The 16,128-nt window shown below is 38.1% G+C and overlaps 1 protein-coding gene across 8 annotated transcripts in view; it reads left to right on the forward strand.

Moving 5' to 3' along the window:
- Positions 1-16,128, forward strand: part of TENM1 (teneurin transmembrane protein 1) — an 895,307-nt gene that overhangs the window by 729,994 nt on the left and 149,185 nt on the right. For all 8 annotated transcript variants that reach the window (XM_035325181.1, XM_035325182.1, XM_035325183.1 and 5 more), the window contains one exon: positions 1,892-2,132. In XM_035325181.1, coding sequence (XP_035181072.1) covers positions 1,892-2,132 — 241 coding nt within the window. The remainder of the gene's footprint in view (positions 1-1,891; positions 2,133-16,128) is intronic.

Below are 16,128 nucleotides of genomic sequence, written 5' to 3' on the forward strand. Positions count from 1 at the left end.
AAGTATTGTGAGAAATAGCACTGAGAGATACAAGGTACCCTACTGACCAGAAATGCTTCTTGGTTCACAAAGCAGAACCAGTCTGTCTCATGGAACGAACTAGACTATTTGTCAGATAATTGCATGCTATCGACAGGACAGGGACAGTAAAAGAGAAGAAAGGAACTCAAGAGGTGTGATGCCATACAGATCCTGTAGATTTTCCCATTTACCTAGAGAAGCAGCGGCCTTGGCTGCTCAACATTTACTGCAGAGCTTTTGAAGTACCTTGCAGTGTCGGATTGTGTTCCTAGCAAAGATCAGTAATTTTCTAACTGATGGAACAGTGGTACAACCATTAAAATGGTTTGTCATGCAAATGATAGGATGTGTTGTAATCCTGCAAATCTTCTGTAGAGTGCGTTTAAGATTGATACTGCTAAGTAAGGGAAAGTCACTGATCACATACTAGAGGATGCTGGACATCAAATAATATGTCCAAAATTTTGGTAGATTTCCTTTCTAAAATAGCAGGATACAGGATTTTCTGAGATTAATTATTATATGAAAGTGCCTTAGCAGATTATTTCAGAGCTCTGGACTGTTGACTCCAGTGATTTAATTTACTGAGGTCTCCAATTTACTAATATGCTTAGAAATGCTTTTCTGATATATGCAAACTAATATTGCACTGTAAACCTTAATGCATCTGTAAGAATGCTGCGTTGATAAAAGATCAATGAAATTAAAAGGATTAAGCTTGGGCCAAATCCTTAACGGCTTTGCTTACCGCAGCACAGAGGAGCTTATGTGGAGCACTAAACAACCTTGTTTCTCCTGTTGGGGCAAATTGTGGCTGTCACAGAGAAAAAAAAAAAGTGTTGTTTTTTGTTTGTTTGTTTGTTTATTTGTTTTTTCCTGCCAGCCATTCCAAGAAGGGAAAGGGCACGTTTTCATCTTTCACCTTGAAGACAAACCATGTCATAATTTGAAGAAAGCACATGTTGTAATGGAGGGCAGCAGTAGTTCCTTGCAGGGATTTTTTTCAGGTTCATCAGAGCTCTACTCCAGCTGGTTTTGTGCAAATGCAACTGGATGTCAGCTGTGGGGACAGGGAGACATGTCTTGGACGCTCCTGTGGGAAACGAACATGGTTTCATTGTCCTTTCCAAGCTCCGCTGCACAGTATGTGTATCTTCTGTATTTGCATGGGGCAGGGCCATGGATGCCCCCATGCACTGCTTATCACATACCCGTCACCCATCCCAGCCTCTCCTGCATCTGGAGCTCCTTGCCAGCTTGCACAGTGCCATGAGCCCTTTTCTCCAGGTATCTAGATCATTCAGGTAGTCTTTCAGAGAGCCTTTTCCCAGCACTCAGTTAACAAATGCAGTACCAAAGTAGTAGAAATGCATTGATCTTATTTTATGGAAGGTATTTATTAGACGGTAGGAATTATTCAGTTATTTTCTTTCTTGACTTTAAGTGAGAGAATAATTCTTGTACTGTGTCTATTTCTTTTGCAGCTCTTCTTAAATGAGATTTATACCTGATGAAATCAGTTGGTATCTGTGCAGCAATTCAATGTCAACTTGATTTATTTGTTCTTTACCCTCCTCCCCAAAAAATCCTATGACAAAATAAGTGAAGGTTATATCTTCTTCTACTTTTTTGTTGTTGTTGTTGCTCTAACTTCAGTGCTGGAAGGTACATCTGTGTCTAATACTCATCATTTCAGTAAAGTATTACACCTTAAATTATTTTACACTGCACCAACATTTTACAGACACCTGAGTTAATAACATGATCAGTTGCACAATGCTGTAATCCCATCAAATGCTATATCATCCTTATGCTCTCCCCGTCCTTTCAAAACAATAAGCCTCTGGGTCTCCCTTCTGTGTCGTTTCAGACATGCCAGGGAGCCCACACAACCAGTTCACGTTCAGACCCCTGCCGCCGCCACCTCCGCCACCGCATGCGTGCACCTGCACCAGGAAACCTCCGCCAGCAGCCGACACACTACAGAGGAGGTCGATGACAACCCGCAGCCAGCCCAGCCCTGCTGCCCCCACTCCCCCCACCAGTACACAAGATTCGGTGCATCTCCATAACAGCTGGGTCTTAAACAGCAACATACCGCTGGAAACCAGGTATGGACCAACCTGCTCTATACAGGTTAAAAAATGTTTAAAAAAGAAGGGTATGTGAAGGTGGTGGGGAATGCAAGATTGTCCTTCAGGACATGCCAAAGCATTTATATTTGAGGCATGTAGTGTAGCCATGTAAGATCATTCTTAATTGATTCGTCTAGATGGTCAATGTTGTAAAAGCATGTGTTTTGCAAAGTTTGGGAAGAGATTGATTTCCTTAAGGTGCATAGGTTACATAAGTATGTTAGAGGTGTGTGCAGCAAAGATTTGTACTCCTGTACTTGTATGACCATCCTACATTCTCCCAGGGACGTTTTGTAATCAACAATCAGAAGGTTTGTTTAGTTGGTGTATTCTGACACTCCTGGAGTAGGTCAGTGTTCAGGATTTGGCTTCCTGTTGATAAGAAACGATGTAATAAAAAAAATAATAAGATAATACTAAATAATACTAAAATAATATTTCCCTCAAGGCATATTTAAACATTTTATTGCACGTGTACACAACAAACATCATTTGATGATCATTTGATAATAGAGAAGTGATACAGGTCCAAGACATGTATGGAGCATGAAGAGCCTTACATTTGGGAACTGGGGAGGAAGGGTTCAACTGCAGGATCAGCCACAATTTACACTAATACTCTGTTCTGAAAAATAATGGAAAGCAAACACATTATGTATTCAGCAAACCTGTGATTCAGTACCCAAAATTCTGCCTGCAGAGGTACATGCACAGCTTCCTCTGAGTCTTTGACCATAAGTTTTTTCATTCATGTGAACTATTAGCTAATTTGATGGCTTTTAACTACAGCTGTGTTTGCTGACTTTATCCCTAAAACAAGCCCTTGAACAACCTTCTTCCTCTTAATTGTGAGCAGAGTGTCAAGTCTGGACTAGGATTTCCTTTAGGTTTTAGCACTGTCAAACATAGGAAGTGCATAACTGTCTGTTAAGGTGGTGGTTGGTGACACACAGATGAATGTCTGACATTCAACTAATCTGAACAAGAGAATGTAAGGCAGTATGCATAGAAGTGTTTTGTTGTTAATGCACACGTCCAATGGCCGTTTATCACAATTAATCACTGGGAGCTATTTTTTTTTCTTTTATGGGAAGTTTGTTTTTATTTTATTACATAATTTAATTTTAATATACATCTTTAAACACTTAACTGCTGCTAATTAGAAGTGTCAAATTAAGTATTTCTCCCCTGAAAGGCTGTTAAGTTGGGATTCAAGAATAAGCTGATTCATTCTACAATAAAACTTTCTTTATTTGTCCTAAGGAAAAATCACAAAAAGAATGAAGGAGGATGGAAACTTTTCGTCCAAAAGTGAACATGAACAAAATGTTAGTTCAGCTAGTTCCTCATCTCATTGTGTTTATTCAAAATAAAATCAGAGAGACAAACTGAACGTAATTTTGCAAATACTTGTATTACATTCATTCTTAACTACATTTGTACATTTCATAACAGAAATTTGTCATTTAAAATTGAATAAAAGGAGAATACATTTAACTTATTTAAACTGAGAAGTTAAGGACAAAAAGAACAAAAAACAGATAAAATGATGGTGAAATAATATATGTTGAAAATAATAAAAAGTACAAATTTCAAATGCAAACACTCAATAAGTATCATTGAAATTCTATTTCTTATTAAATGCATTTTTAAAAAATCAATATTCAATAGAAGGTTGGAATCAGAGCTTTTGTTTACATAATCTTTATAAAGATAAATGTCTGCCATTCATGATGTCACAAGCTTATCTATCTATAGGCTGCTACACAGAAGACTGCTCTTTAGGCATTCTGTACGCACTAAGTACCGTTTGATTGTCTTCAGTCAACACTAAAATAGATCTTATTTAGCCCTTCTGCATTCCTATTCACTATTTTCTTTTCAAACCCTCCTTGCTGGGAAAAATACTTTGCAGTTTTAAGTGTTCACTTCTGTGTTGCTGTTTTTTCTGTTTTCTTTGTTACTATTATTTTTACAGATGTGAAACTTCCCATAAAGTACATTTTCTAGTGTAATATCTGTATATCTACTTGCTTCTATAATCTATATAATTGGATACTGATGAAAGGGCTGTGCAGTGGACTAATTTTTCAGACTGGAAACAATACTAGGGGCAACCCTTTGGCAATTCACTAACTGGGAATTTTCCACGTTCCTAACCTTCAGTGGTTGTTTCAGCTGATTTCCAGCAGCTCACTGCAGCCTCCCCTGAAGCTGGCTGAAAGGCTGCATAATCTGAAAGCAGAATCTGCAAGACTGTTCCCAAGATGTACCTGCAGTATATGTGGAGACAAGTGATAGAGCAGGGGAACTTTGTAATAAAGAACATTTCTGATCACCACTTCTCAGAAGTCTCTAGTAAATGGCATAGCCTTAGAGAAAAAGAAGCCTTTAACAGAGAGTGATTCAGCCAGAATTGAGCAAATACTTTGGCCTAATTTCTGGATTCTCTTTCGTTCCTCCTGTATTAATGTTTAGCTGTCTGTTAAAAATAATCCTGCAAAATAAAGGGAAACGTGTCAATGGCAGCTGTATTTCTGTGCTAAATCTTTAATAGCACAAAATCTACCTAATATGTGCATACTAATATGTCCAAGCAGATTTTTTTGTTGTTGTTTTTAATTTGGAACATTTACAATCAAAAAGAAGATTTAGAGACAGTAATTTATTCCCTACTGGAATAACTGGGCAAAAATCTGAATGCACATGTTCAGCTTTTCTATTCAACCGTATCTCTTGTTAATCCACAAACAGCACGTGTTTGCATGGTTTAGCTCCAGCCACGTAGTATGAAACACTTTCCAGGCAGGAACAGATTCCCTAGAACTGATTGTGTGACTGTAAATCCTGTTCACCCCAGATAATGTGAAGTGAGGAAGTTTATGAGGCTGCTCATGAAGATAATTCATCATATTTATGTAAAAGAAAATTCTGTAGTTCTGGAAATGTTTAACATACTCTGATTAGAGATGTATTTGTGCAAATTTTTTTTTTTTGAAATCTACATTAGGTGAAAGGGGCTGTAGTAAAGACGTTTAATGAGGTCTGTGTTCTAAGAGGCTTTTTGTAGAGTAAAACCTGGTTATATTCTAATTGAAAAGGGCAAATCAGGAGCTCAGTTCAGTGCTTCTAGAGGTGTTATATGCATGGACTGATCCACAAACAGTCATGTCAGGGCTCGACTTTCTGGCCCTACTGTTCACTGACGACACCGACTTGGAAAGTGACAATGGCTTCTTCGAGTTCACATAAGCCTTTGGTAAAGCCAAGCCCAGTCTTGAGCTCTGTCATTGCCAAGGCCAGTTCTTGGCCTGGTGATGCTTCTGATTGTAAGCAACATAAATGAACACAGGAATTAGGAACACCTTAAAACTTCAGAATATAAGTCATAGAGTAGCTCTAGACATTGGAGAAAAGCTGGATCTGCAGATGTCCCAGCTCACGCTGCCGGCTGACCATGCTGCAGCCTTGGGCGCTGCAACATGCCTGTAGATGCTCTGTCTGTATGCATGCATGCAGTTTTGAAAACAACTTATTCATTATTAAAATGACTGAGAATGCAGTAATTTCATTGTGTCACACAGAAAACTAATTTGTAAGTATGGCCGGAAAAAGACTGCAAAGATCTCTCGTACTACATAACAACACAGGAAACATCAATTCTCTTTTTTAGGATAATGCTATTGGGGTCTTACATAAATTGATTTTTTTTCTACGCCCCCAGAATAAAGTACTCACAACCTATTGCCTATTCTCTCTATTTCCACTAAAATAATTGTTTTTTCAGGTTTCATAGATACTTTGCTCTAATGTTTCAAATCTTATGATTTACAGTGTAATACATTGTCATTATCTCTGACAGCCCCGTCTGAACATAGCTTACTGCATTTTATGCAGTATGTATTAAATCCTGACAATTCAAAGGAGTGTTTTTCATTTTCTCCGTGCCCTGTTAGTTGACTCAGTGTTTGTTTCCATATATCTCACATTTTTGCATTTGTCTGTTCTGGTGCTTGCTATTTTTTTGTTTTCACTTAAATCTAGTTCCCAAATTAGGAAAAAGAAATATAACATCAAATATGGATTATTATCTGGCATTACTACTGATGCTCCTTCGAGTATGTTACAGTCTCCTCATGGATAAACCATTGGATGTGCTAATTTTGAGGAAAGTTAAGTTTTGCATTTAGATCACCCAACCATTAGATCTTTTATTTTTTCTGTCTAAATATCAAAATTTCCCTCATGTTGATTTTATGTCAATATGTTCATTTTAAGTCCTGTTTTGTGCTTCAGTGTTTTACATATTTGCTTGTTCCTTCCTTTTTTAAATCAAATTTCTTTCTAGTTCCCCTAACCCATTTAGCAGTGTTGGCAGTAAGGTTAATGCTGTGCTGAATGGACTGAAATCTCCCTTCAATGCACTGGCGATGAGCCAAATACTGTGAAGAAGACAGCTTAATTTAAGCAATCTTATCACCATGGTAATAGCTCCTCTAAAGGGACAATAAGGTACCAGACCATGAACCTGAGATTCAATTATCATTAATTTATATAAAACTTTGAAGTACTAAAATACTAGATTAATAGGAGAAGTATTGGGGGTTCAAGGCAGTTGTGATTTTTAGTTACTCTTCAGCACTATTTCAGAGCCCTAAAGTTTGATTATGTCTTTAAATACTTAAAGACTTAGGCAGTTTTGGAGTTAAGAAGTGTATTTAGCTCCTCGTATAGATGAGGTCCTTCCTTTTTGTATTATATAGTTATTTAAGGTGCCTATTTAAGACTCTGGGTTTCCGTTTTCCTAAAAACATTATCTTGTTTATGATACTTTTTAGAACCAGGGAGATCTTAGCAACTATCACTTAGAAATAAATACATTCAGTAGTATGGTTTTCCCTTTGTCTTTTTTAATCAAGCTCATAAGTATTTGTGCCCTTCAAAATGAACATTGATAGGCTTTCAAACTACAAAAACCTGTGCATATTGACTCTCTGTTTAAGCTGAAGTAGTGCTAAAAGCAGAAATAATTACAGAAAATGCATATGTATAAATGTGCACGCACAAAAGCAATTGAGAATGAGCTCTTGAAGATTTATTCTTTCTCCTTGCTCTCTTATTTGAGTATCCTGTGAGTCTTGCCCCCAGTGCAGAGATGCAGAAAGCACTTCTCTACCTTCCTTTTTTTTCCCAGTTCAAGGTTTCCATAGCAAACAGAATGGCTTTTATAGCTCCCAAGGCACACAGGTGTTGATGATCATAAACCTCCAAGCAGGGAGACAATTACTATTTGAACAATGCAATTCATTAGGAACTTGTTTGTGAATGGAGCCTTCTCCTGAGTTAAATAACCACACTTGTGGTTATTCCAAAAATATAAATGCAGGGGGAGCTTCATTTATGACCCTTCATTCCAACAGTCTTGTTCAGTATTTGCTGTTTTGACATTTCTCTTGTTTTTTGTCATTTTCTACCTAATTAAACAATAAATCTAGCCTGTAGAGAAGCTGATCATATTAGAAAACAAACATGTGGCAAGGGGTTTAAATCCAGTCCAAGTCCCATGTGTTTCCACTACACAGAAAAAAAAAATAAATAAAGATTTCTGAACTGTAAAAGATGAATTGAAAACGGTAAATATGATGATGAACTTAAAATAAAAGCTGTAAATATGACCTTAACTTTAATAATGCAGGAAAGATACCATCCTGGATGGAAATAAAAATGTAAACATTTGTCAGCTACAATGAATTACAATTTTAATGTCAGCAGCTATGATACTTGAGGGTCCTTCTTTTGAATAATTTGAGATCCAGTCACTTTGGCCGATGAGGCGACTTAAATAGTTCGTGTATTCTCCTGTTACTTTTCTTTGGGAAAAGCTCTGGTTTGGCTTTCCCTGGAACAGTGTGATAGTATTTGTATGTATAAATGTTTTTGTACGTATAAATGTCTTTGTGCAGCCTTATTATAGTAACCTAGGTCATCATGCTGCAGATAGTCTTCACTCATTATTTTGAATAATGGAATAGTATAGAAAGTAATAAATAAAAGTAAAGATGTGTTGTTATTTTATGGCCAGCAATAAGCAAGCAGGCCTCTTAGCTTTCTGTAAAGAACAGTATTTTCATTTACAAAAACTGAAAGAGAATGAGTATAAATTTGGAAAGAGAAAAATAATTACCTATTCACAGAATCACAGAATCACAGAATAGTCTAGGTTGGAAGAGACCTCCAAGATCACAGAGTCCAACCTCTGACCTAACGCTAACAAATCTTCCACTAAACCATATCCCCAAGCTCTACATCTAAACGTCTTTTAAAGACCTCCAGGGATGGTGACTCAACCACTTCCCTGGGCAGCCCATTCCAGTGACTAACAACCCGTTCAGTAAAGAAGGTCTTCCTAATATCCAACCTAAACCTCCCCTGGCACAACTTTAGCCCATTCCCCCTCGTCCTGTCACCAGGCACATGGGAGAATAGACCAACCCCCACCTCGCTACAGCCTCCTTTCAGGTACCTGTAGAGTGCAATAAGGTCACCCCTGCGCCTCCTCTTCTCCAGGCTAAACAGTCCCAGCTCCCTCAGCCGCTCCTCGTAAGACTTGTTCTCCAGACCCTTCACCAGCTTCATAGCCCTTCTCTGGACTCGCTCGAGCACCTCCATGTCCTTCTTGTAGCGAGGGGCCCAAAACTGAACGCAGTACTTGAGGTGCGGCCTCACCAGAGCCGAGTACAGGGGGACAATCACTTCCCTGGACCTGCTGCCCACAGTGTTTCTGATACAAGCCAGGATGCTGTTGGCCTTTTTGGCCGCCTGAGCACACTGCTGGCTCATATTCAGCCGACTATCAACCAACACTCCCAGGTCCTTCTCTGCCAGGCAGCTTTCCAACCACTCATCTCCCAGCCTGTAGCTCTGCTTGGGGTTGTTGTGCCCCAGGTGCAGGACCCGGCACTTGGCCTTGTTGAACTTCATACCGTTGGCCTCGGCCCATCAGTCCAGCCTATCCAGATCCTCCTGCAGAGCCTTCCTACCCTCGAGCAGATTGACACACGCACCTAACCTGGTGTCATCTGCAAACTTGCTGAGGGTGCACTTGATCCCCTCATCCAGATCATCGATGAAGATGTTAAAGAGGACTGGTCCCAGTATCGAGCCCTGGGGGACTCCATTAGTGACCAGCCTCCAACTGGATTTGACTCCATTCACAACTCTCTGGGCCTGGCCATCCAGCCAGCTCTTAACCCAACGAAGTGTACGCCAGTCCAAGCCATGAGCAGCCAGTTTCCTGAGGAGAATGCTGTGGGGAACGGTGTCAAATGCCTTACTGAAGTCAAGGTAGACCACGTCCACAGCCTTTCCCTCATCCACCAAGCGCGTCACCTTGTCATAGAAGGAGATCAGGTTCGTCAAGCAGGACCTGCCCTTCATAAACCCATGCTGACTAGGCCCGATCACCTGCTTGCCCTGCCGATCACCTGCTTACCCTGCAATTATTAATACAACAGGTATTAATACAACAGGTCTAGGCTGATTTGGAAAACAGAGACTGTAGCAGTAGAAAGGGTCATAAATCTGCAGAGTACCTTATCTTTTTATTTTTAAAGTATATGTGGAATGTTATTGCCTGAAAATGTGTCTCTATTCCCTGGATAGTTCTTTCTAGGAAATCTGTTTTGGATGACTAGATAGTATTTTCCATAGGAAATATGCTTCTATCATCCAGTAAAATTTGTTGAGTGAGTGGCATTTGTCACTTTAGCTTTACACCTTGGCTTTTGACCGTGTGCATGGGAGTGCAGGTATTTGGATATAGACTCAAATTCTGGTAATAAATTCAGTTGGAATATGCATGAATACCCACAGGAGGAAATTCATGGCAAAGAGAACATGGCAGCTCTGTCTACATTAGTTATCTCATGTTCATTTCTCTGTTTTAAGCCATGCTTCTAATCACAGAATATAAGCAAAAAAATCACAATATTAGTAATTTTTCTTTCTCGTTTCATGGTTTTACAGTATTCTGCAAATATTACATACTATTCTTTATAGAAATTATGTAAATATTATTGTAAGTACTGTTTTGTTTTTCCAAGACAAAAATTAATATACTACTGAAAATATAGATTAAACCATGAGCTCCCTTATTCCTTCCTTGCCCCACTAACATATGTGTATTTAGATCAGTTTCACTCAGAGGTCACTTGAATTGTAGCAAAAAGGAAAGTCCTAAGCCACAGAAAATAATTTTTTAAAAATTCTAGATTAATGTAGCAGCGTCAAAGTGTATCATACTAATAAAGCACATACTGATTTATACAAGAGTAATTTCTGCCTTCAGTGTGGAAGACAACTGTTCCATATTAGAAGCTGTTCTTGATTTATTTTGACACCATCCTGTATTTATATAATTATTGTTCCAAATTTCTGCCATGAACTTTACTCACCTGGTTAGCAGACTTAGCTTGCCTACAGCAGTGGCAGACAAGAGAGTCATCATCGTGTCACTGTTGTTGTGCTGTACTGAAGCACTAAGTAAGGGATGCAGGTTCTCTGTACATCCTTTCATGTCCAGAGTCACTGGGCTAGGTTTTCAAACACTATGTAAAATAACTAAGAATGAATAAAGGGAAGCAACTCTATGTGAATGATTCAAAGGACAAGTCCTGCTCAAAAGAGGAAATTTTAACAAAGCAGTTGTATTCGTAAATACAATGCCCTGGTGGGATTTAAATGTATTTCAATTATACACATAAAAATAAAATGATAAAATACGTCAGATAAATATTGTTCATGGCCATTTCCCTCTTCTTTCACAATTGAACTTTGTTTTCCCTACGGTTCTTGTATGCAGAAAGATAAAACATTGCAGCAGATAAAATTATGGGCCAGATTTTAACTATAATTATAAGTCATGGCTTATAATTTCCATACAGTTTTGCTGGGTAGATTTTAAAGAAGACAGCATGGTTCATATATATTCTTTTGCCAAATAGGTGTGTTGTTTTCCCTTAGCATAGCTGCCTTTTTTTATGCTAAATGGTCTGCAGAGTATGGGAGATAAAGGAATAGTTCATAAACATATGTTAATTATCTAATTATTTGATTACTAACTATTACTAACTATCTGATTATTAGCTGAGTTTAGATGTTCATGTGTGTTTTTTTTTTCTCCCTCTCCCATTTCTTGTATGTAGTAGAATAGATAAAAAATCAGTAAACAGCAAGTTTCTGCTTCTTGCCAGTGTCACAGGAAGTATTAACTGTTTTAGAAGGGTCAGCTAACAGTGGGCTTGTTTGATGTTTGCCAAAGTAGGACAACTGTTTCAGTTCCAAATCCCTTTTGGCTGCCATCTTTACGTATTTTCTGGATTTTGCAAAAATCAGAATTGTTCTTATGTTTCAACAGCTATGCCTCTGAAAAAATCCCTTTGCACTTCTTTTTAAATCTAAATCAAATTTTATTTCAATTGCCTACTTAAGCATTGGTATAGAGATACAGTTAAATATATATATACACACACAGTTACAGAACTGTTTGAAAAGAAGTTGAAAAATTTACATGATCAAACTGGAGGCTTCTTAGCCTTCCTATCACTTAGCTAAGCAGTAATTTATTATGCTTTAGTAACTATTTCTTTAATGTGATACAGGTACAAATGTGTATCTACTTGGTTTACCCAGGAAAAATGCAGACTAATTTTTTGGTATTGCAAGATTTCTGGCATTTGTGTTTTTCCTAACTCCTGCAGTGGATTGCTTTTCAAATTGTCTTTTGTTCTTCATTTTTCCTCTTACAAATCTATATCTTTCAATGAAAATGAAGGAAGACATGTTGTAGGTACAAATGGATTTCTAGGCCTACAGGTGCCAGACACAGGGCAAATGCATAGAACTTAGAAAAGCGGTATTAAGCCCTCGACAAAGGCGAGGGACATTACTACATCAAAATATATTCTCAGAATTTAATTAAGTATTTCTGTGTGGAGTTAATCTAGTTTCTGTAATAGAATTATTTATTTACGTAAATTCGTTTGGGATGCTGCTTCATGTGTAGCTTTTACAGGACTTGCGATACCACTCCAGAGAAGAAGCCAGAAGTGTATAACAAAACATCCAGATAGAGAAGGGGGTAAATAAAGAAACAAACTCCCATTCTCTCACCTTCTCCTAGCTGAGAATTCATCATTTTTCTATGAGTTTCACTCTTGGAGTTACATGCCATTCCTCTTATTGCTGAAAAAGAGCACTTAGATGAGCCCCATGAAACTTCATCTTTACAGAAAGCAAGCTATTCTGTGATCAGCGGGACTAAGAGGTCTGATTCCATGCCTTATGTCACCTGAACTACCCAGCAGCTCCCTTCCCTTGGTCCCTATCTCTCTACTGGGCATGTCAACGTAGCAGATTTACACCTCATTATTGATCAGTTGATGCCTCTTCTGCACGAGGGGCTGGATGGCTGCAGTAGTGTCTTAGGGAGCATGACCCAAGTTTGCAAGCAGCTCATTAAGGCTTTGGTTCCAGATCAAGTTGCTGATTTTTATAAGTCTGGGAGAGTCTTTTTCTTTCTGTCAGTTTTGCTTTTGAAAGAGATCAAAGTTTGGAATTTTTGTCAAGATGAACAAATGGACAGATAGGTAGATAGACATTGTGGTTACTTTTAAAAAGAATGAATATTTTCCAACTGTGTTTTTTAGGTGGTGAAATTATTACTGAGCCTTGAATATTTTTATGTCTTGAAATTATCAGTGTAGTAAGTGACTTTTTATTTTATGAACAGATGCTTTGCAGATTATGTCTTGTACTTCTCTTTTTAAAAGAATATTGTCTTCATCTTTATGAATGGTGTTTATGTTTTTGTGAATATTTTAGAACTTCCCCACTTAAAATGAATAGTCTTATCAATCATTCTTAAAAATTCTATGATTTTTTTGTATTTCAGTTTTTAAAAAAGCCTTAGCTTTTCTCTTAAATTGAGTATTAAAGCATATACCAGTCATATACAAACTTTTGAACTGCGATTTTTATTATTTTCCTCTTTAGAGAGCCTGATTCTATAGAATTGATAGCAACAGTTTAGCGTGTCCTAATGTCCTTTAGGAACAGTGGTGTGCTTAGACAGATGAGTAGTCATCGGTGTTTATGAGAACATAGTCGTAGTCTAGCTTCGGAAATTTGTCTTTGTGCCACTAGTGTTTTTCAAATTCTATAGAAGTGTCTTCGGGTAGTCGATATACTCTCCCCTAGAAAAAAATGAAATGCATAAACAATCGTGATTTTTAACATTTTCTCAACATTATTTCATTGGTAGCTCACTTTCAGTGTAGCATTGCACCATAATCTTGGTTTTATTAGAACAAGTTAGAGCAGTGTAAATTCCCCTCTGTGTCAGTGTAGTCATCTATCTACAAGGGTATGAGCTGGATCCAGCCTGTTTGTACTCTTCTGCTATTAAAGAAATCCATCTGCACCCTAGTATTTTACCATCAGGCTATGAAGCCACATTTATAAATCCTTGTGCAAGAGAATGAAAATATTCCTGGCTATTTATTGCAAGTGTATTAGAGCCTTAATAATAACTTGATAACTTTCAGTTCAGCATTTCCTTGCCTTTACTCTCATACCTTTCAGTTATGCACCATAAAGGGCAATCAGTGCTGCCAATATCAGACCATATTGCAGCAATTTCAAAAAAAAAAAAAAAAAGGAAAAATTATCAAATAAGTAAAGTTTTTTACAATATATCTTTAGAAAGTAATTAAATAACTATTGACTGGTTAATATATGATTTTTTTAAGCTGTATGTGTGTGCGTTTGTGTATGTATATACGTATATATATTTTATATGTATATGCATAATATAGTAATACATTTTTTACTTTATATGATGAGTCTGCTCCCTCAAATATCAGTAGGAATTTTGCTGTGATGTTCTTTTCTACTGAACGTCTTAGTGACTACATATTTTGTAACTGCTGACTAAAAAGACCTCATGTACTTGCAAAAGCCTTCATGTGTGACAATGAAGCATTGAAACCAAAATAGCCAACTGTATTCTGATGGCCTGATAGGAGTGAAACAGAATTATACAGTCCTGTAGACAGTTAGGGTATTTCATTGGAGTTTATTATGTTCTAGTATTTGAACTTAGCATTTTTGAACTCAAATGGTTATAGGTAACATTACTTTGTTCAGAGCATTGCCATCTATTAAATCAGGGTCATAATATATATATCTACAGCTATAGAAAAAGGAGAGGAAATTAGAATGAGCCTAATATCACTGCAGGGTGCTGTACTCAGTCAAGTGCAGTTGTCCTCTTTTTTTTTTTTGCTGAATGCTGTTTCCTTGTGCAAGAAGTATGAAGCAGGAATAACTAGTATACTCAGCACAGGTAACGCAAAATTTCCTTCTTGTGGTTCGTCAGAACAATCCCGATATGTAGGCACTGTGAACAGCAAGCTTACCACTGTTCTTTTTTACTTTCTTTTTTATGCACCTGCCTGAATAAAAGGCCTTTTAAAAGATAAAACTGCCCTGTAATACCTTTATATTTTCTATAAACTGGCATTTTGGAGAACCGTAACCTTTCTTTTAAAATCTTCTAATGGAAATACATAATATCATACTCATTACACCTTTTCGGCAATTACCTTTCCAGGAACATGTATTTACAATATTCTTAAAGTCAAATGTCACAGTGTAATCACGTTTCATACTCTTGAGTGTTTGATCCTGTGTATATCCCACTGTGAATGCAGCAGAGAAATTCAACCAGCGTGGATTGATTGATCCACATAAGTTTCCTGGTAGCCCCAGCACACGTGGCATGGTAGTGCTTGCCCAGGACCACAGAGCACCTCCACGTTCCTCTGCTGATGGAAGAATGGGGACATGGGTTGTACAGGAACCAGCAGCAGCAGTCTCAGATGCTCTTACTCAGCCTGGAGCTCACAAGAACAGGGCTCAGCTCAAAGCACCTGAGCTGCAAATGGGTCGCCATTCCGCAGCAGCGTCTCACTTACACAGCAAAGAGCTGGCAAGCTCCAGGGAGCTCAATTCTGTTCTCTAGGAAATGCCTTTCTGAGTCAGAGCTACTTGGTTAAACAGAAAGGCTGGGGAGATTCAGGTAGAAGCAATACTCCAGTGGCAGCTCTATGGCCAGGGCAGTTCTTGTTCTTGCCAGCTGTGTAGAGCCTCTGCCCCTTCAATTCTCACCTCCGACCTTATGGGTTGAGGCAGAGAAGTGAGCTAACAGGCTCCCGGAGAGGCTTAGATCTAGATGGCAGGAGATCTAGATGCACATCTGTCAGAAAAGAGCATGCTCACGAAGTTTGATCACTTATATAAAAGAAAGAGGGGGCAAAAAAATACTGGTTTTCAAAAGAATATTTGGTGTGATCAGTCCTGGATGTGTCCCTTTCTGCCACAATTTCTGAGCACACAGTGTTGTAAATTATTATTTAAAGTTAAATATTTTTCCCTAATCCTCTTAGGGAGTACTTGCCAGTCCTAATACCGTCCATCTTCCTACAGTTAACTACTCTGTGTTTCTGCACCAGTGCCTGTACTGCAAGGCACATTCTGTGCCTTATTTTTGTGCTAATGCAGATGTTCGCTATTTTTTCTTGAAGGCAATCAGTTCTCCAGCCCACGCTGAAATAGCTCCCCAAATGAATTCTTTCTTAGTATGAGGAGAGTCACCATAGTAAGCAAAAATATTTGAAGAAAAACTGCTCACAAAATAGCTCAATTAAGAATACTAAAGAAATTGTACTTTCCTATGCAGTAACTAAGATCCTTCAAATTTAGCTTTGATTTTCTGCTAAGCAAAAACAAATACTCAAAGAGGTGGTGGCATTGCATGTTTTGTGTCCTTCTGGTGAGACAAACACCCCTGGCTGTGTTTGTGGGCAGAGCGGGTGCTGCTGGCCAAAGTCCCCCCATCGCTCACAGCTCTGAT

Source organism: Oxyura jamaicensis, chromosome 4, assembly GCF_011077185.1.
Source record: "Oxyura jamaicensis isolate SHBP4307 breed ruddy duck chromosome 4, BPBGC_Ojam_1.0, whole genome shotgun sequence".
Lineage (NCBI taxonomy): Eukaryota > Metazoa > Chordata > Aves > Anseriformes > Anatidae > Oxyura > Oxyura jamaicensis.